The sequence below is a fragment of the Myotis lucifugus genome, unplaced genomic scaffold (genome assembly GCF_000147115.1).
Source record: "Myotis lucifugus unplaced genomic scaffold, Myoluc2.0 scaffold_278, whole genome shotgun sequence".
Classification (NCBI taxonomy): Eukaryota; Metazoa; Chordata; class Mammalia; order Chiroptera; family Vespertilionidae; genus Myotis; species Myotis lucifugus.
The window spans coordinates 281,536-302,972 of NW_005871326.1; the positions used below are offsets into that span (position 1 = coordinate 281,536).

At 41.4% G+C, this 21,437-nt stretch overlaps 1 protein-coding gene across 7 annotated transcripts in view; it reads right to left on the bottom strand.

Moving 5' to 3' along the window:
• DAAM1 (dishevelled associated activator of morphogenesis 1) overlaps positions 1 to 21,437 on the bottom strand; it is a 156,889-nt gene that overhangs the window by 90,289 nt on the left and 45,163 nt on the right. For all 7 annotated transcript variants that reach the window (XR_002831847.1, XR_002831848.1, XR_002831849.1 and 4 more), the window contains exon 2: positions 2,791 to 3,009. Coding sequence is in view for 4 of the 7 variants with exons in the window: in XM_006099573.3 (XP_006099635.1) it covers positions 2,791 to 2,973 (183 nt within the window). In the remaining 3 variants the exon portion in view is untranslated. The remainder of the gene's footprint in view (positions 1 to 2,790; positions 3,010 to 21,437) is intronic.

The following is a 21,437-nucleotide window of genomic DNA, read 5'->3' on the forward strand; positions in this document are numbered from 1 at the left end:
AATTGGCAGAGGCAGAACTGCTTCTGCGACTGCTCAAGAGAATCCAGGACAGAGGTTTCCAGTGGCTCTGAGTCTACTTCCCTTGTCCCAGGACACCTTTGGCAGTTGGATAGATTGTGGTCTAAGTCCCTAAAATCAGAAGTAGACAAAAATTCATCCGTTACTCACCAGGACAGATATAAACCTCAAGATAATTTGTTTTCCAATGGTTTCAGCCTCAAGTTCTGGTTTGGCATGGGCTTTTTAACAACTAACAGCTGTGGGCAATTTTCACACAGAATAAAGACATCACTAAGGCAGAACGTGGAATTTTCTCCCTTATGAAGACACAACAATGAGCTGTCTTCAAGATGTACATGGAGCTGCCACCACACAGGCTCTGGCTCAGGTCTCATTTTGGGAGGATGACAGAACACGATTGAAAGGACAATGGATGTGGATGCTTTGAGGGTACAAGCTCTGCCCACCAGCTCCACAACCACCAAGGAGGTCTTCATCTATCAGCAACATCTGTCTTCTTAGGTTGACTTTTGATTTAAAAATGCTTTAAGTGGGAAATAAAACCAAGCCTGTCAATACCTCGTTATTGCTCGTCTTGGTAGCCATCATGGCAGGTGGTTCACTGCCCCTCCCTAGGAGAAGACTGTGTCCTCCACCCGCACCAACGACCTCAGGCTTGGCCGTGTGACTTATGGTGCCAGTCTTTACTGAAGGATGATACATCCCTGCCCTGTGAACTCAGGAGTGGCCATGTGATTTGCCTTGGCCAAAGAAATGTGGGCAGAAGTGACATGTGTCATTTCCAAGCACAAGCTTAGAGCCCACTTGCAGTTTACCATGCCTTTTTTTTTTCTTTTTTATTGAATTTATTGGGGTGACATTGGTTAATAAAATTATAAAGGTTTCAGGTGTACAATTCTCTAATACATCATCTATATATTGTATTGTGTATTCACCACCCCAAGTACCATGTCCCTCTTTCCTCTTCCACCAGGGTTGGGTCTTGGATAGAAGATGGAGAGGAGCAGAACCACAGCTGACCCACACTGGTTTCATTTGCTGCTGTAACCACTGAGGTTTTGCTATCACAGAAAAATCTAGCTCAAGATGACTAAGATTATCATTAATATTGATCCCTTCCACTTCCCTTCTCACCTTCAATCGCTCCTCACAACTCACTTCCTCTAGAAAGTTTTCCTTGACCACCCTCATCATCACCAACACCACCACAAGCCATTTACACACAATCTAAGCATAACTGGGCTGTGCTTCTTCCTTTGGTGGCATTATACCTTTATTGCCCCCCTTTTGCTCCTGAAACTGTCAGCTCTTTGGGAGCAGGTTCCAGTTTTCTATTTCGAACATCCTCATTAACACTTAGAACAGAGTCTGTATGCAGTGACGATGGCAGAGGGTAGATTGCTGAAACACTGAAATATTCAATATCATAAAGTATAAAGGTGCTGCCAAGAGTCATCTCTTCTTTTTGCCAACCAGTTTTGGTTGGTAATAGGCCCATTAATCTACTCAGGAGACTGGAACTCAAATAACAGCTTCATGCATAATACTCTCTCATATTGGCTTCTCTTGTAGGAAAAGCTTAGAGGTGACTTCTGGTCTAGGAGAGCTGAGGTGACACAATCAGTTCAGATAATACCCCTGGAGGGAAGTGACACAGCCTATATTACTTTTTTGACACAGTCATGCAAAACAATAGCACTCTCTGTTATCTACTCAATAATACAAATGGTCTGATTAGAACTAACTCCATTATAAAATGCCAGTGGTAACTGAGGTGGATAGAGTACTAATGTAACACTTATTAAGCACCAATGAGGACCAGACATTGGGCCATTTATTATTCTCATTTAAGCATTACATCAAATTAGGAGAAAGTATTATTTTTTTCCTCCACGTTCCAGAAGACAAGCTCAGAAAAGGCATATGCTTTTTCCATACTTGTACAGATAATAAAGTCAGAGCAGTAATTTGAAGCAAGGTCTTCCTAATCACCATGTCAGTGCCATAATATCCTCTTGAAACATGGGATGGAAAGAAACACTACTTTGGAGATGCCTGAAAAGCTAAGTTGAAGAAAGCCCTTACTCTTAGTAAATGGGTCCTACACCAGCTACACCTCTCATTTCAGTACAGTGGATTCTAAAATAAAATAGTATCTATAAAAAGTTTCTCACAACAGTTATTGGATCCTACATCAGACACATCTCTCACTTCAGGATAGTGGATTCGCAAAGATGATAGTATCTATAAAAAGTTTCCCACAACAGTTATTATTGCAATCCTATCATTAGGCTAAATAATTATACTGTGCTTAAGTAATAATGTCTTTCATCAAAGGGTCAAGGACAGGGGGGTAGTCTGACTAATTTTTAAAAAGACATTAATATTGTACACTGGAATGGAGGAAACACTGGGGACTCCCATGAGGTAGGAAGCAGATGAGGGAACTGTTTGTGCACACAAGTAGAGAATCAGGTTGGGATGGAGAAGAATTAGAAAGGATAACCTAGGATGCAGTACTGCCACATATTTGAAGACTTAAATCGCTCCACTTAAAGCACCAGTAAGGCCCTTTGATATAGTAATGCTTCCTTCTTCCTTCTCTCTTTCCACAGGCTCAGTGATAACAGTGGGGCTGCAGACAAAAGGACAGATTGGGGTCACATCACTGAAGCAGGGCAAGTCCATGGCTAACAAAACCAAACCACTCACATCCTTTCCTCTCCCTCCTACCTCCAATCACTGTTAGGATGGAAGTCTGGGACTTACCACGAGTTCACTGAACATGACGTCCAGCTCCTCCACAGGGGGCATGGGTAATGCTGGCTCCATGGTCTGAAGTGCAAAGTTGCTATCATTTCGCAGCCGATACGTGATTTCTGGGTGGTCATTATTGCGGAAACAGCAAAAGATGAATGAAATCCCCCGTCCACCTCTCTTCCTTGGGGCCATGGCTGAATTCTGTTCTATTTCTTGAGTGACTACACTCTGCAAAAAAGAGGGACATGACATGGTTAAGAGTGCAAAGTGAATAAGATATATATATTTAAATCAGACCAATTCAAGAAAGAGCCCCCTGCACCGGAGGCATGGCAGGGCATAGAGAGAGTAACCCCAAGAGAGTTTGGAGTCCAGTTGGAAAAAGAGCACTTGTCCTTCTATTCACTTGTTGAATGTTTCCTATAGCCAACTGCTGGGCAAACAGTACAACACTGGTCAGTCCACACCACCACAGGCGCTGCTGTCACATTGAGCTACTGGCCATTCTTTGTACATCACATGCTCTTTCCTGCCAAACCATTTTGTTGTTATTCCCTGTGTATGAATCCTGTCTCTTCCGTGCCCCCAGAAGACCTCATCCTTTATAGTTCAATTCTAGCGTCCCCTTCTTTACCTTCCCCAAGTGGAATTAATAATATATAGCTAAGGCATTCCAGCTTATGTCACTTTCTCTCTTAGTTTTTTAGGAGTGTGTCTTCCCATTAGACTGTGATAACTCAAATTGGGGGCTATGTATTAAGCATGTTGGCGGCTCCAGTGCCCTGCACAGTGCCGGGAAGCTAGGAGGCACTCAGTTAATGTTTAGTGTTGAATAATTTAAATTTATAACAAAGGAAGTGTGATTAAACATGAGCTAGAAGGGTCAGAGATTTTCAAACGTAAAAGATACAAGTGAGTTTACTAATAGGGAGATGGTTAAATAAATTATAGTATATTCACATAATAGAATACTTTGTACTCATTAAAAAGAACAGGCATCTGTGTATCTAGATATGAAAAAATGTTCAAGATGCTATATGATATATATACCACATATTACAGGATTACATGTTTTAAAACATTTATGAGTATGTGTAAGTGTTAACAGCAATAACCTCCAAAATAAAAATAGGTAATTGTTGGGGTCCAACCCCAGCAGGTCCAGGGATTCCCAAAGGTGTGGACGGAGTCGGCGAAGAAGGAATGACACGGAGACAGCGTTCAGTTGATCAGCAGCCTAGCCAGGTTCTCTAGCCAGGTTCTAGCCAGGTTCTCCAGCCAGGTTCTGTCTTTATTCTCCTGTTACATCTGTATTTATACCAGTTGATTTTAATCCTATCCATTCTATTCCAAAGGTTAGGGCATTTGTTATCTCCATTCCAAGGTCACTACTCTATTGTTCTGTTAAGCTACATGGAAGTAACTGAAGGAGATTATCCTAAGTAAAGATTATGCAGCTTAAGCGTAATTGTTCATAGTTAAAGTGATTAATTACCCGCCTGGCACTTAGTTAAGGGGTTTTATTCCCTTCCTTAGTCCTGTTAATCCCTAACTCCAGGGAAAAATCCCCACCTGGGGAAACAACCTTTCTTGGAGAGGTGACCTTGGTTAAAACACATAGCACTAAGAAGGGGAGCAAACATATTAAGAACAGTATGCCATATACCCCAGGTCCCTTGAAACATACGCTGTGCAGATGTTTCTTCCCTGCAGCGACTGTGTCAAGCAGCAAGGATGGACTGGCTTCCGACAGGTAATTGGAGAACTATTCCTTTTCCCTTTCACTTTATACCCTTTGGGTTTGAATTCTTACAAAAAAAATTTACATTTTTAATGACTGGAGAGAGAGAGAGAGAGAGAGAGAGAGAGAGAGAGAACAAGTTGTTGAGTCTTGATTTCTTTCATTTTTTAGAGCTGTGGGTGGGTGACCTTGCTGGAGAAACTACAATGAATGCTGAGCACCCTCACAGAGAGTAGATTGCAGATAATCAGACTATGTTATTAGTGTCACCATCCTGATAATGTCAGCATGCCCTGATACAGGGCTAACACTACTGCAGGCACATCCTGGAAAGGAATTGAAGAATTGAGGGGCAGGCAGAGGTTTGCACTATCCTTGAACTGGTTTCAGGATTGATACTCAGAAAGAGAAACAAGAGCTGTGTCATCCCCAAGGTTAAATTTAAAACGAATGAGTAGCTATTATAAGAAGACATAAGGAAGAACTTCCTAATGTCTGTGAATGGGATAGGATGGATGTGAGAAGTCCCTGGCTCTGCCTAAGGTGTAAGGTACCCAACTATTAGATGGGAGATAGGGGAGAAAGTAGAGATTTTCACTGGGTGCTAATTCCAGCTTCAATTCCAGCAGGTTGCTTTGATCCATTTTGGATCTTGAATTATTAGTTGTTAATTTTATTTTATGAAAACCTCCTGTGGCTATTCACTGTAATTATAAGAATATACAAAGGCCATCAACAGCAGTCAAGGGTCTCCAAAATCTGGCCCCTATCTGTCTCTCCTCACCATGTAACACTATTTTACGAGTAACTGCATTTCAACTACACTGGCCATGTTGGTTCCTACCTCAGGACCTTTGCATCAGCTGTGCCCTTAACTGGTATGTTCTGGCTCACATCTGTGCACAGTAACTCATCCTCATCATTATGACCTCAGTACAAATTTCACTTTCTCAGAGAAGACATACCCAACAATCTGCAATAGTGCTCCTCCCATGCCTCAGTCACTCTCTATCCCTTTAGCCTGGGTATTCTTCATGGCAGTTACCACTATTTGAAATTGTGGTAGGCAGTTAGACAGATATTAGCAGAGCAAGGATGATGGGCCAAGTACAGACGGTCACCAGGGTGGAAAGCCTCAGGTGCCGAGCAACGGATAATTGTAGGATGAGACCTCGTCGTCCTCAGGGTGACCCTTCCTCACCTAGCATATTTCTGGTCTTGTGGTTTGGACCCCTTGACCTTTCCTCCCTAGAGATACATGTAGACCTTAGTTGCATTTCAGTTCCAGGCCCAGAAGAGCAACAAAACCAGACAAGGGATGCCATGGCTGACCTTAGGACCAGCGGCATTGGATAATGACCCCCTGCCATGGCTCTGACCTAGACCCTGAAAGGACACACCTGGAAAGCTGTTGAATACTCTAGGTCTTTCTGGGACCTCTTCTAAAATCTCCACCATTAAAACCTTTAGGACAGAGGACCCAGCGAGCTCTCCCTTCAGGGAGCAAACCCATCTGTCTCCCCTCCTCTTCGTCTCCCCTCCTCTCTGTCTCCGTCACCTTCCCTCTAGGCATGTCACCATTTCCCTCCTCATTCCCAAACTCAAAGGCCCTTCTTTTGCCTCTGTACCTTGTTTCCTGAACCATTTCTTCTACCACTCATTTCTTCCATCTCTGTGATTTCCTAAATAAATGTTCTCTTATAGTTTGAGTCTTGGCTCTGAATTCTTTCCTAGCTTGACTCAAGTTGCTGAACCCAGGTCCGGTCTGGCCCCACTGGTCTAACTCCTGGTACGGTTCCCACCACCAACAACAAAATTATCTTATTTAATTATTTCATGGGGTAGGGGCCTTGCATATATTGGTCATTGCTCTGTCCCCAGCACATGACAGTACACAGGACACATGTACTATCTTACTCATTGAAATGAGGTCTGGGCCCTCAGCATTTTGTGACCCCATGACGCACAGCCAACAGAGTAATTTATGATCTGGGTCTTTCTTCCATCATTGAAGCGTCAACTCCAAAAAGAAAAGTGCCCACCACTAGTGTTGATTAGTGCCTCACACATATAGGAATATAACCAAAGTACTTGGGAAATGAATAGAAAGATCATTGCTTTAGTTTTGCAATGTACAAGTTGTTTCAGTTAAACCTAAGTTATGTTACATTCTGGCTGTATTCAGAAGGGGCGCAGAGGAAATGCTAAAATCTAAAAATCAGTCCAAAGCATTTTTTAAGTCTTAAAAAAAATGTCAATAGTTCTATAAACCAAGAATATGAGAGTCTTGTTTAGTTTTTAAGATGTGTACTAAGATACAGAGCTTATTACTTTTAAGAAACAAATTGAGCGCTAGCTGGTTTGGCTCAGTGGATAGAGCATCGGCCTGCGGATCACAGGGTCCCAGATTCAATTCCGTTCAAAGGCATGTACCTCAGTTGCAGGCTCCTCCCTGGCCTGGGCCCTAGTCAGGGCATGTTCAGGAGGCAACCAATCAATATGTTTCTCTTACATCGATGTTTCTGTCAGTCTTTCACTTTCTCTTCCACTCTCTCTGAAAATCAATGAAAAAATATCCTTGGGTGAAGATTAAAAAAAAAAAAGAAAGAAACTAATTGAAATCATTTTAATGACAAAATATTGCCTTTAACAGATGATTTGTGTTTAAAGACCTTAGTAAAGCCCAAAGGCCAAGTTTGATGCTAGTTTCTTTTAGAACCCCAAATACAAAGTCTTCTTTTAAACCAAAACTTAAACTGCAGATGATGGCAAAGCTTTGAGATTTCCAACAAGCAACCATTTTTAAAACACATGTCTGGAACGCCATTGTTCAGAGCCTAGTCTCCTAGACAAAGACCAAAACAGGAAGCCAAAGGAATCATCCCACTTGACTCCTTAGTGGCAGTAGATTAAGTCTAGCCAGTTAACTGCTCTAGCACTTCACTAATGAGGGATCCCAGCAACAGACTGTGAATAGGATTTTGGTAAGCACCTCACACCCAACACTTCATTCCATTATCCCCATTTCACATTTGAGACTTAAGAGGACACTTGGGAGGGAGCATGGCAATTAGAAAAATTTTGAGGGAGACTTGATTTGCTGGTAAAGGCAAAGAAATGTTTATTCAGAAAAGCCTAATTGTTTGGGAGTGGGACAGGGAAGCTTGGCAGAAGTCAGGAAACCTGCTTGCTTAATAGGCTGGAATCCAGTCCCCACCCTCTTCAACCTCAAGGTCATGACCTTAGTTTAGCCTACCGCCATCTCCCATCTGAATGACTGCAACAGCTTCTTAACTCCTCTCTCTGATTGTTGGTTCACCAGTCTAGAGGTTGGAAAATCTTTTCTGTAAAGGGCCAGATATTAAATATTTTCGGCTTTTGAGGCCATTAAAACTCGATCACAATTACTCAACTCTATCATTTTGTCATGAAAGCAGCCACAGGCATCTGTGAACATGGGCATGCCTGTGTGTCAATAACGTTTATTTGTGGACTCTAAAATCTGAATTTCATATAATGTCATATCACAAAATATTAATCTTTTTTTATTTGTTGTATTATTTAAAAATGTAAAAAGCATTCTTAGCTCATGGACCACACAAAAATAGGTAGTGTGCCCATGTGGGCCCATGGGTTGAAGGTTGCTAAAATTGCCTTAGTCTATCATATTCACCCACTTTAAATTCATGAAGTCAAATGTTGATCAAATTACATGTTCAAGACTGGGCTAGGTACTTAGGAAAGAGGGATGAAAATGAGACAATGTAACCTCAGAGGGCTTATTTACTTTGGAGAAGACAGAAAAAAATCAAGTAAACTAAAACAAGTATGGATTTTGGTTAGTGTTATAGGGGATGCAAGAAGCAAGTGAAAGAAATGGTGGTGGTGGGCGTAAATGGCTACTTTAGATAGTGTGATCAGGGAAGGCCTCTCCAGAAAGGGGCCTTTAAATGAAGACCCAGTGGGTAAATGGACTAACCCTGAAAGTGTCAGGGAAGAGGATTCCAGGCAGGAGTGTGTACAGAAGCCTAAAGCAGGTGGGGAACTTGGATGTTTGAGTTAGGGAAGGAAGATCGGTGTGGCTGGAGCATAGCGGGTAACAGGAGTGTTAAGAGAGAAGAGGCTGGAGAGGACAGGGGCCCAGACCCCGGGGCCTCATATACCAGAGTGAGGAGTCTGGGATTGATTCTCAGCACATCATAAATCTGATTGTGCCACTCAGCTCTGCATTGTCTCTTGGATACAGTCCAACTTTCCGGCATGGACCACAAGACCCTCAATGGCCTGGCCCTTGCCTACTTTATTTTCTACCCTTGTGTCCCAATACCCTGAATACTGTGTGCCCACATGCCACCTCCTGCCTCCTAACCCCCACACACCCCTGCGCATGCAGTCATCAGACCTTGACAAATCACACTTCTGAGCTCACACCTCTGTAGACCCTTAGCATAGAGTGCTCTTTCCCTTCTTTACCTGACCATCTTCCACTCACCATTCGAGACCTACTCTGATACTGCTGTTTTATGAGTCTTAAGTTTCCCAGAGACAATCACACATTTCTTTCTACACAGTTAGCATTATATACATAGTTGAATGGGTGTTTTTGTTGTTGTTGTTTCAAAAAATCATGCCACTAAACTATGAGCTCCTGAGACAGGGACCACGTGTCATTCACTCTCTGGCACACAGTATATTCTCAATAAATGTTTGTTGCATGCAAAAGCACAAACGCCTAAGTGAACAAATGATCTTGTCTCTGAACTTCAGGGTTATGCGATGGGGTGTTCTTCCCACAGTTGCCTGTAGATCTGTTTTTCACAACTGCCAATTTGAGGCCAATCAGATCACCAAGTGTTCTTTAGCCACTTGTCAAGCCTTTGACACTGGCAGTAGTCTCACAAACAGATTTCATCCTCGGGGTATTTGCAGCTTCCCTTGAGAGAGGAATTTCTTTCTGGTTGAACTAACTGGTGCCTGTTTTTCCACCCATCCTCAAGTAAGCTCCTTTGGAAGTATCTCTGAATCTCTGAGACATTTCCCCATTCCTTACATTCAGTAAACACTGCCCACAATGTATTCACTTACTCTGCTGTCATAGCTGAGCCTCCTCAAACCCATAGGCCAGACACTGTGTTTGGTGCTAGAGAAACAGATGAAGGAGACCCACGGATCAGGGAGACCACAGCCTCCGAGGAACATTTAGGGAGCAGTGAAACTGGTCCGTCTGCCCAGTAAAGAGGGAATTCAGTTACTGAAACCAGGAGCCTATGTTTCCACATCTTGGCCCCTTTTTAATCAGATCAGCCTGAGGGAAAGGACTAATTCCACCATGACAGCTGGGCCCTCAACCAGAACACATCTTCTAATCTCAGCTTCTGGCATTGTTGCAGGGGGGGGGAAAGTCACTTCTGGGACATCCAAAATATAATCCATCTTCAACATTACAGATGACTATTGCTATGCCATGCACAAGGAAGCAATTAAAAAGCTACTTAAGATTCTGGAGCAGGTGCATTTTGCTTAGCAAAGAATAAAAAATTTAATCCATCTGTGGCCTAGCTCAAAGTCGGAGTCATTTGTACTACCTTTAACAAAACAAACAGGACTCTCAATGTGGCAACAGTAAAAAAATGGGAGCCAAATTTTAAGAAATGTAGAGAATCATAATCACGATAATCAAAAAATTGAAAAACTTTATAGTTCACAAGAAAAAGCTCCTTAACATTTTCCTCTGATAATGCCAAGTCACAATACATGTGTGACATGTACAGTTCGTTTTCCAGAAAGCAACACATGATCAATACCAAATATACACGGGAAACTTGGAGGGTCATGTCCACAAATAGATATGCATTGATATGTATATGTAATTTAAACTGGTTCAGCAGAGACTTCTGCCATACATTTATAAGATGGCTGTCCAGACAGAGAATTATGTGTTCACCTGCTAAGTCACCACGGTTTTCCTCTAACCAAGGTGGTTATACGGAAAACAACAGCTTAGATGCTGGAGGAAGGGAAGAAGGAGAGACTGTGAGCTCCTCCCAGCCACCAGCTTGGTTCAACAGTTGAGAGTTCCTGCATGTATTCTCAGAGTGCACAGGGCACCATCTATGTCATGCCCAATTTCTATTACTTTAATCAAGATAGACAGTAACTCACATTTAATGCTCCAATTATAATTTCAACTAAAATACTGTCATTGTTTCTTTATTATAAATAGTCTCTGGAGTCACTGAAACAATGTCACAGACACAAAAAGAGGGACAATGAAGAAAATTTGTGCCTTAAGAGCAACTAGAATAGTTAGGGGAACCCTCAGTTTTAATCGTCATACCTATTGTTTTCAGAGCTGCATTTTACCCCACATTTTCCATTTTCCCAAAAGGCCCTGACATGCAATTTGGGTTTCAACAACACGATAATGCTAACCAAGATTCTCTTATCAAAAAGAATGTGAAAGGGAAAAATTGCTTTGCTTCTTTCCTTGGCCATCTCTCTCCCCTCTCACATTCCTCATGTCTGGTTTCATTTCCCAAGTACATCAGATGCCAAATACTATTCGGAGCTTTAAAAAAAAATCTTGGGATACAGTCTAAAGGTTGTAGGAGAAACACTGGAAAGAGGATGTATTTTCCCTGCAAGTTTAAACTTCGTCACCATCAGGAAACGGAAAGGGCGTAAGTGTGTCCAGTGCAGGGACAGCCCTTCCCACATACTTGGTCCCAAAAGGATGTTCTAAGAGGGCACTTCTTGGAGTGGCTTCTGGAAATTCCCCCAGCAGTCAGTCCTGTCAGTCTAGCGACTTTTCTGATGCAAAAAGAAAATGAGGCAGGCACCGCACCATGCACGAGAAACCAAAGACCAAGCATGCAGAAAAGCCATCGGCACCCTGAGGACACCTCCGCTGCACGGCCTGAAGCAGAGTAGCAAAAGCAAAGCAAACTGCACTCCCTCCTCCATGTCCTCTCCGCATCAGTGCAGGCAGGGTTGTGCAAAGTGGAAGCCAGAACCAAGCCCCTTCCTTTCCCACTTCCTCCCTAGATACGGGAGGAAGCAACCCAAGTGAAGTCCATGCACACCCTCCAGCCAGACCAAGCCTCAACCAGCACATACTTAACAGTGGTTTTCCAAGCCCAAGTCAGAGACTCCTGCCAAAAACACCCTCTCACTCATGTAAAGAGCAAAGGAGGAGACCTCTGGGTTTCACCCTAAAGAGCTGGCCATGCCTGTCTGTCATGAGTCAGTTCTTTAACCATGGGTTTAGGGCCTAAATCCCTAAAGCCAACACAACACAGTTCTCGAGTTAGGAAGTTTGTGTTGTTCACGTGACAGAAACCAGTCTGGAAGCCAAGACATCTCGTCTTGATCATCTGGGAGAAGAGCCAAACCAAAAGTGTCATCGGAGCTCCCCACCAAAGAATGCACAGCCTCGCCAGACAGCCTGTGCCCTTGGGTCTGCTGACCTGTTGCTAGTCTGTGATTTAAGTCAATAAACAAATTTAAGCTGAAACTGAAAGAAATGCAAGTCATATTCCGCTTCTGGGTTTCTATCTTCACTGCCTCTAAGGGATCCACTCAGATTGTACAAAGACAAAGTAAATGGGAAGGTTACACAAACATAGGAAGCTACAGCTCTGTTGTCATATCAAAGCTCTTACTCTTCTAAGAGGCCAAGTTTTGTTCTTTAACAAGCTTGTAAAAAAAAAAAAAAAGAATGCAATTTTTTATTTTGAATCACCTAGCAGGTCTTTCATAAAGGATATGAGAGTAAGACATCACAGTCACCAGGAAAGAGTACTTGTATATTGCAAGACACCAGCAACCACCTGCACTCTATGTGCTCCGGTCCTCTGCTGATCCCACAGAAATACCCTTACAGTCAGTCTTCACAACTACAGGTAAATGTGGAACCTCTTAAAATGTCTCCCCACCTCAGTCACCACACATAGGCATTTGAGGTTGCAGAAGTTCCCCTACAAGCAGCCAACCTTTCAGTGCCATCCATACAGAAAATGCAAATGACATTAAAAGACATTGCCCCAAAAGAAATATATCTTCAGTCATTTTTTGGAACCTTCTCACAACTGAAATAATTCTGGCATATCCTGAAAGAGAAGAGGTTGAACAGGTACATACTTAGTTTGAATAACTGTTTTCCAGATCTTCAGGCAAAGTTTAGTGTGAGTTAGAGAAGATATGCTGAAGGTACTCTGGGCCCAGGACTCCTGACGCCATCCTTACAGTAATGTTCAGTCCCTCTCTGCAGGGAGGCAGGAGACCTGGTCCCCTGGAAAAGTCCCCTACTCACCTTTTCAGCCCTCAACCAAATGCTGTTCAACAATCTTACTCCTTCTCAAACACTATGACCTCATCTTATCATCAAGGCATTTTATTGCCAAGTAGGTATACTTTCTATTTCTACACAGGCGCCTATGAAGAACAATGTCGCCTGACATGCTATGGAACTCAAGGTATCTGGAATGAAAATAGAGAGACAAAAGCTTGCCTAGGGGGGTTTATATGTTCATGTTTACTGAAAGCAAATTTTAAAACTTACTAATTACGTTCCTATCTTCATGTTCTTCTGACTACTCTTATGCTGAGATTACATCAATACAATTGCAACAGGAGAAAATGAAACACCATGTAGAACAAAAGTTCTTGGTTAAAATTGGCCTCTCTCTCTGGTAACTATTAAGAAACCCCCATCTTTCGCACGGCCACTGTCTGTGCCCTTCAGTTAGGGAAGTGCTGAGGAACAGACACAATATGACTCATGTAACATGGAGTAACGACCTGGGCTCAACCACTTCTTCCACGGAGTGACTTCAGGAATGACTGAAGCCCTCTATGACTGATGGGTTTTAAGTGGGCATTACAAAGGGAAATAAGAATAGCATTACAAAGTCAGAGGGGGAATTTATATTTGATAGCTACTGTTTGGTGAAAGTATGTTAACCAGATTCCTTTCTCTGACATTCCTGTGTGTATCAGCAGAACAAATTCCTGGAATGAGGCTGGTTTAATCTCTACAGGGCAGTTGTCATCACTAAATTAAGGGCTCTGCAGGTTAGTCAGCTTATCTGCAAACTGTGGGAATTTCTCTGAGGGTTTTGGGGAGGGGAGAGTGTGGAAAAACACATTAAAATAATCTTAGCCTGGCCAGTGTAGCTCAGTGGTTGAGCATCGACCTATGGACCAGGAGGTCACGGGTCAACTCCCGGTCAGGGCACATGCCCTGGTTGCAGGCTCCATCCCCAGTGTGGGGCGTGTAGGAGACAGCAGATCAATGATTCTCTCTCATCATGGATGTTTCTACCTCTCTCTCTCCCTCTCCCTTCCTCTTTGAAATCAATAAAAATATAGTTTTAAATCTTAGCTTTCCTGTACATTTTAAAGCAATAAACAAGTTTAACATTTCAATCCAACCACTTAGATGAAAAGTTCCATGTAGCACACCCAGCTTAGTCACCACAAAGATGCTGACCTCCGCGACATGGACCGGACTGCCCTCAGCCACTGATGTCATCTACTGATTAGTCTGTTTTTTAATCTGAAGGCATCTCGTCTGCCCAGGAGAGTAATTGCAAATTAGTCACCAAGATAGAAAACCTAGTACTGAAAGGGCCCAGGGCCACTGGCTTTCACACTTTTCCCCCAGAAAGATTAATTCTGAACACGTGTGGATACAGCCACCACTTGCCATTGCAAATATAAAATATGTCTATAGAAAGCTAAATACATAGTGATTCCTGGGTTTAAAATTATAGTGCGAGGAGTTGTTTACAAGATCCTGAGTCTCTCCAAATGCCTGCTGCTCAGAGGGGCTCATTTTGGGCAAGGCCGGCACCACACCTATTCTTGCACTATCCCCTAATGAGTCCTGCTCATGATGAGGCAGGGAGAAGCCACCCAGAAACAATAAGGACAGATCATGGGGAGTCATATTATGAAAACTGAAACTCCCTTTGAAAGAAGTACTCTGCCCTTCATAAAAACTCTACCTACAAATTTTACATAATAAATCTTCAAGAGCAGTTTATGGAAAGATGATAGTCAACGCTTCCTCTGAATGCAAGTGCAGGTATAGAAATAAGGCAGTAAAGAGGCACTCCGGCCTCCACCTGTGTCAGGTGTTGTGTGGACCTAGTGGGTGTTGCTCTTCAACCAGAACTGCCCCAGCCCTTCCTGAGAGAGACACACACCCTCTAATGATGAAAACTGAAGGCATTACTTTGTCGTGTCAGCCTATAAAACTAATTTTGAAAGGGACAGCACTAAAAAGATACAGAGAAATAAAGCTTTGATATGAGGTTTCCCCAGTCTCCCTTCACATTGGGAATCTCCATAGCACTGAGATATACAACCTTCAAAATCAGAACTGATTTTTTTAACTGGGGAGGAAGGACAAGAGGGAGAGCCCTCAGCCCCACAATGGGCAATCTAATAACCTGTGGATGGAAAAGTCAATTGGGTTGCCTCAGTGGGAGCAATCTAGCAGTGTCTTTTGTTATTTTTAATATACTGGCTCTTTGATCCTCATCGAAGAACTCCTAGAATGTATATCTAGGAATTAACCTACAGCTAATACTCACAGAGATATAGTAACAAAATGTACACTGCAACTCTGTAATAGAAAGAAAACAGGATTCATTATTTGTAACAAGAGAATCATCTGTGTCCTTCAATAGGGAATGTTTTAATAAATGTTGGTGCATCTCTATTGTAAAACACTGGTTCTCTTATCTTGATGCGCAGGCTCTACTCTGAACCAATTATATCAGATTCTCCTATACTGGGGGCTCAGGGAATAGGTTTCTCAAACTTCACAGGTGATTCCAATGTGTAGGCAAGTTTGAGAATAGAATCTTAAGCCCAGGTTCAAAGAACGTGCTAGACTCATGGATACTGACATGGAAAGATATAACATATTAATGTTAAGGGGAAGGGGGGTAGAAATCAAGTTGCATAAAAATACACATGTATCACCATTTGTGTCAAAAGTAAAACAAAACTGTATTGATAGCTGCACATACAACACATACCCCTATATATGTGAATGCATAGCAATCCACACATAAATAGAAATATTAACTGTAAAGTTACTAAAGTATTTAGCCAAATGCTTGGCACATGGAAGATGCTCAATAAATGGTGGCTATTATTTCCATGTGTGTCTTAAGATTTTTGGAGTCTATAAAAATAGTTTCATGTGGATAATGAACTCTCATAAATGCATCATGCAGATGTCAGTATTCTATTGAAATGAGAACATTTGCAAGCCTTCTCAATAATTTCATTAAAACTCTAAGTATGCACCTAAAAAGTTGTTAGTCATTACATTAATTCTTTTATTTAAAATTACAGCTTGCTTGTCTGGCTGGTGTGGCTCAGTGGTTGAGCATCAACCTATGAACCAGGAGGTCATGGTTCAATTCCCAGTCAGGACATATGCCCAAGGTTGTGAGCTCAATCCCAGGTGGGGAATGTGCAGGAGGCAGCCAATCAATGACTCTCTCTCATCACTGATCTCTCTCTCTCTCTCCTCCTTCCTCTCTGAAATCAATAAAAATATATTTTAAAAAAATTTACCACTTGCTTTGTGTATACTTGCAACCCATGCACAAAAATGCTGACAGCTACATTGTCATATTATACTGATTTGTAGATCCACCAAAATAGCCCATTTAAAAGTTGTTGTATGTCAGCCAACAAATCTAAACATTTGGATGAAATGCTAGATGCAACCTTGATGAACACAAAGAGGAAGAATATTCCCAAGGCTGCAGGGATAACATGACAAACTTAAAAATATATATTTTGTTTTGTTTTGTTTTGTTTTAAATTCTGCATGTTCCCAAGAGGCAATTATTGGAGAATTTCCACTTCACGACGCCATTATGTTGGAAGTTCTTCAAATGATTACAGGGTCAATTAGAAAAGAAGTAAGTTCTATTATATTTTCCTTTTATTTGGCTGTGTTTCAATTAGACTTCTATTATGGATCAGAAATCATAAGAGCATCAGCACAGAAGTTCTCCCACCATAGACACAGCTGATTCTCACAGCCAATTGGCCTCCTACTGATACCAACAACAATCAAGGCTTAACTACAACAAGACTGTGCACACAGCCCACAAAGGGGTGCACTAAGAGCGTCCACCTCAGGTGACTGGGGAGGCTGAGCCACTGGGGCCCTATAGGACACCTAGCACACAAAGCCACTCTATCAACACAGGGAAGCAGCCAAAATGCAAAGACAAAGAAACATGTCACAAATGAAAGAAATGCAGGAAAGCAAACTACTGGACATAGAGTTTAAAACCATGGTTATAAGGTTACTCAAGAATCTTCTAGAAACCTCCGAGAAATTTAGTGAGACCCTCAAGGATATGAAAAAGGACCAATTAGAAATTAAGCATACACTGACTGAAATAAAGGATATTATGCAGAGGTCCAATAGCAGACTAGAGGATCCCAAGAATCAAGTCAAAGATTTGAAATACGAAGAAGTAAAAAACACCCAACTGGAAAAGAAAAAAGAAAAAAGAGTCCCAAAATATGAAGATAGTGTAAGGAGCCTCTGGGACAACTTCAAGCGAACCAACATCCGAATTATGGGGTTGCCAGAAGAAGAGAGAGAGCAAGATATTGAAAACCTATTTGAAGAAATAATGACAGAAAACTTCCCCTACCTGGTGAAAGAAATAGACTTACAAGTCCAAGAAGCGCAGAGAACCCCAAACAAAAGGAATCCAAAGAGGACCAGACCAAGACATATCATAATTAAAATGCCAAGGGCAAAAGACAAAGAGAGAATCTTAAAAGCAGCAAGAGAAAAACAGTTAGTTACCTACAAGGGAGTACCCATATGACTGTCAGCTGATTTCTCAACAGAAACTATTCGGGCCAGAAGGGAGTGGCAAGAAATATTCAAAGTGATGAGTAGCAAAAACCTACAACCAAAGCTATCATTTAGAATTGAAGGTTAGATAAAGAGCTTAACACATAAGAAAAAGCTAAAGGAGTTCATCACCGCCAAACCAGTATTATATGAAATGCTGAAGGGTATTCTTTAAGAAGTGGAAGAAGAAGGAAAAGGTAAAGATAAAAAATTATGAACAACAAAGTGACAACAAATACATATCTATCAACAAGTGAATCTAAAAATCAAGTGAATAAAAAATATGATGAACAGAATAAACTGGTGAATATAATAGAATCAGGGGCATAGAAAGGGAGTGGACTGACAATTCTCGGGGGGGAAGGAGGTGTGAGGGATGTGGGAAGAGAATGGACAAAAATAAAACACATATGGACGAGGACAATGGGGGGCATAGAAAGGGAGTGGACTGACAATTCTTGGGGGTGGGGGAGGAGGGGTGGGGGATGTGGGAAGAGACTGGACAAAAATCAAACACCTATAGACGAGGACAATGGGGCGGGGGGTAAGGACATGGAGTGGGCTTGGAACCGGGTGGAGGGGAGCTATGGGGAGAAAAAAGAGGAACAACTGTAATAATCTGAACAATAAAGACTTATTTTTTAAAAATTATGCATAAGTCATTTATTTGGGTACTGACTGGCTATAACAACTTTAAGGCTGGTTTCTAGCAATTTTCTCAAGTACATGCTCTAAAGATTCTATCTTTAAAAGGTGAAATGTTTGGAGTCCTCCTTATCAACTGACAAAAAGTCATCACACTGTTACAGAACTAAATGAAAACACCATGATCATATGAATTTACAAGAGGCAAGAGATGGTCTTTCCAGGACCAAGTTAAGACTTTTATCAAGGAATGTTATGAAATTGAGGTCTGAATGCTAACAATGGCCCTAGGAGATGATTCTAATTATTTCCTGACCACCAAAAAGTTTACGTGATTGAAACCCTATTCCTTCAAACTCTTTCACTAAATATTCATTGCAAACAGCTGGAAAGGAAATTGATTCTGAAGACCGCAAAATGATTACCAGTATACTGATATCAGTCCCAGTGAATTAAAGTTACCATTACGTTGGAAGAAAATGCTCAATGGAAAAGTAAAATGGATTTTTCTGATATCTTTCTAAGACACTAGAACACTTGTAAACACAGTTCATAGAAAAATGATTACCAGTTCTGAACAAATGGCCTAGCATCAGTCAATGGGACATGCCTATCAAGCTTTGGGAAAATATCGAAGACAGCAGGACCTGTAAGAGTTAGTAATTAATTAGCTCCTTTGGCAATTGAGTTTCAAATCACTTCCAGAAATCCCAGATGATGTAGGAAGATGGATAATAGATAATGATACCATTTCTGGGAGTTAAGGTAGAGGCTTAAGGAAGTAAAAGTTCGCATGTGCTCCCAGGGAAACAGTCTTTTAATATGCACTTTATTGCCCTGACTGGTTTGGCTCAGTGGATAGAGCATCGGCCTGTGGACTGAAGGGTCCCAGGTTCGATTCCAGTAAGGGGTGTGCAGGAGGCAGTTGAGCGATGTTTCTCTCTCATCGATGTTTCTAACTCTCTATCTCTCTCCCTTCCTCTCTGTAAAAAATCAATAAAGTATATTTTTAAAAATGCACTTTATTTTTTAAAAATATATATTTTTATTGATTTTACAGAGAGAAGAAGGGAGAGGAAGAGAAGTAAACATCAATTGGCTGCCTCCTGCGTGCCCCCTATTGGGGATCAAGCCTGCAACCCAGGCATGTGACCTGACCTGGAATCCAACCAGCAACCTTTTGGTACACAGGCTGACGCCCAACTAACTGAACCACACTGACTAGGGTCAGGGTGGGCAGTTTTAAAGTGCATACGAAGCCTTGGGTGTGTAGGAGGCAGCCAATCAATGTCTCTCTTTCTCTCTCCCTCTCCCTTCCTCTTTCTCTAAAAGTCAATAAAAATAATTTAAAAAAAAAAAGCCTTCCCATCCTGTACAAAATAAAGGCAATGCATAGACTTTGAGGATGGGGAAGGAATAGGGAAAAGTTGTGAGAACTAGCAATCACTGCCAAGGACAGGAGAGCATTGGTGTTGAACAGATAAACTGGTGAATATATATCATCTTTTTTCATTAAATAAAGCTAATAATCAACCAAATTAAAATTATCAGCAGCTGCAATAAAGAGTGTGTTTTTTCACTGGTGATTTCTATGTGATAAATATCCTTGGGAAGTTACTCACATAGCTTAATAAACAATTCTGAAATGGCAAGAGCCAAACAGCGAAGAAAGATCCTTACTGAAGTTTAATTACTATACATGGATTACTACACTCTTGACTTAAACCTGAGCCAAAAAAAACCCACGTCATTCCAGTCATCAAAAGGGAAGTGTGAAGGAAGCTGATACTGTCCAATGTGCCCACTCCACCCAACTCTTGTATTTTCTAAATAATTAGGTGAGGACAGTAATTGCTTCATTGAGTAATTCAAGACTAGACACTAAACAGACTGCTTCTCTTGCAAAATTCATTCTGAGTGTGATAACAAGAAAGGCCCTGTTTTAAATTGTTATTTGGACTGCTTTACCAAGCCTAGAGTAGTTGGACTGAGGGTTAATGTTTGGACTTCATATCCTCAGGAATATCGTTAAACTGCCAAAAGTCATCAAATGGCTAAATATGGGAAGCCATCAATATAGGACTGGTTAAATGACATAGGGTACCTCTGCAGAATGAAATACTATACAACCATGAAAAAGAATGGGCATCTTTTCTCATATTAAGAACTCTAAATTATATTAAGTAAAAAGTTCAAGTTGCATAATAAACATGACATATCATAAATGTAAAAAGGATATACTTATTAAAACATGCAAAAAACTGTCTAACGTGTGATAATAGATACAAAAATCCATAAAGAGTATCTCCTTCTGGAAAATAAAATGGAGATTGAGCCCTGGCTGGTGTGGTTCAGTTAGCTGGGCATCATCCTTTGCACAAAAAGGCTGCTAGTTTGATTCCTGATCAGGGCACACTACCAGGTTTTGGGCTTGATCCCCAGCAGGGTCCTGCAGGAGGCAGCCAAACATCGAATCTCATGTGGATGTCTCTCTCTCCCTCTCTCTCTCTCTCCCTTCCTCTCGCTCTAAAAATCAATAAAAAATATTAAAATAAAATAAAATGGGGACTGGAGAAGGGAACTTGTTTGCATCTTAGTCCCTTCTATTTCTTTTTTAATCCTCACCCAAGGATATGTTTATTGATTTTAGAGAGAGGGAGAGGGAGAGAGAGAGAGAGAGAGAGAGAGAGAGAGAGAGAGAGAGAAACATTGAACAGTTGCTATGCACCCCAACTGGGGAATGAACCTGCAAGCTAGCATGTATGTGCCCTGACCAGGAATCAAACCCACAACCTTTTGGTGTATGGGCCTGGCCATGGCTAATTTTCTTAACATGTGCTTGGACTACATTTTTTCACCTTGATTATCAAGTGAAAGTTTAAAAGGTTTAGCCACATCTGTTTGTAAACAAGTATTTTTAAAAAATAACTTTCAGTTATCAACCTTCTTCAATATACCAAGCACTTTCAATGTGCTCTATATCCATTTGTCATTTGGATTAATCAAAGAGATAAGCAATGATCCTTTGTCCTCCTGGGAATAGAGTCCATTGTCAATGAATATGATCTGACCTTGCTTCACAGAATATTTTCATTTCTGCACTTTTCCATGTCACCGCACCCAACCCTACAATTGCTAGATCTCAAAATGAAAACAATCTGTCCAACTGCAAAACACCAATATGAGCAATGACTTTTTCCCTTTAAACTTATAATTTAGAATGAGGTGGGGGAGGAGAAAGAGGGGAGGATACCAAACCATTTACTAAAGACAACGCTATTTATCAACACAATTCCATCTCATCACCATAGCAACAGAATGCATAGCTACTCACTTTCCCCCTAAATACAACTCAGAATCCCT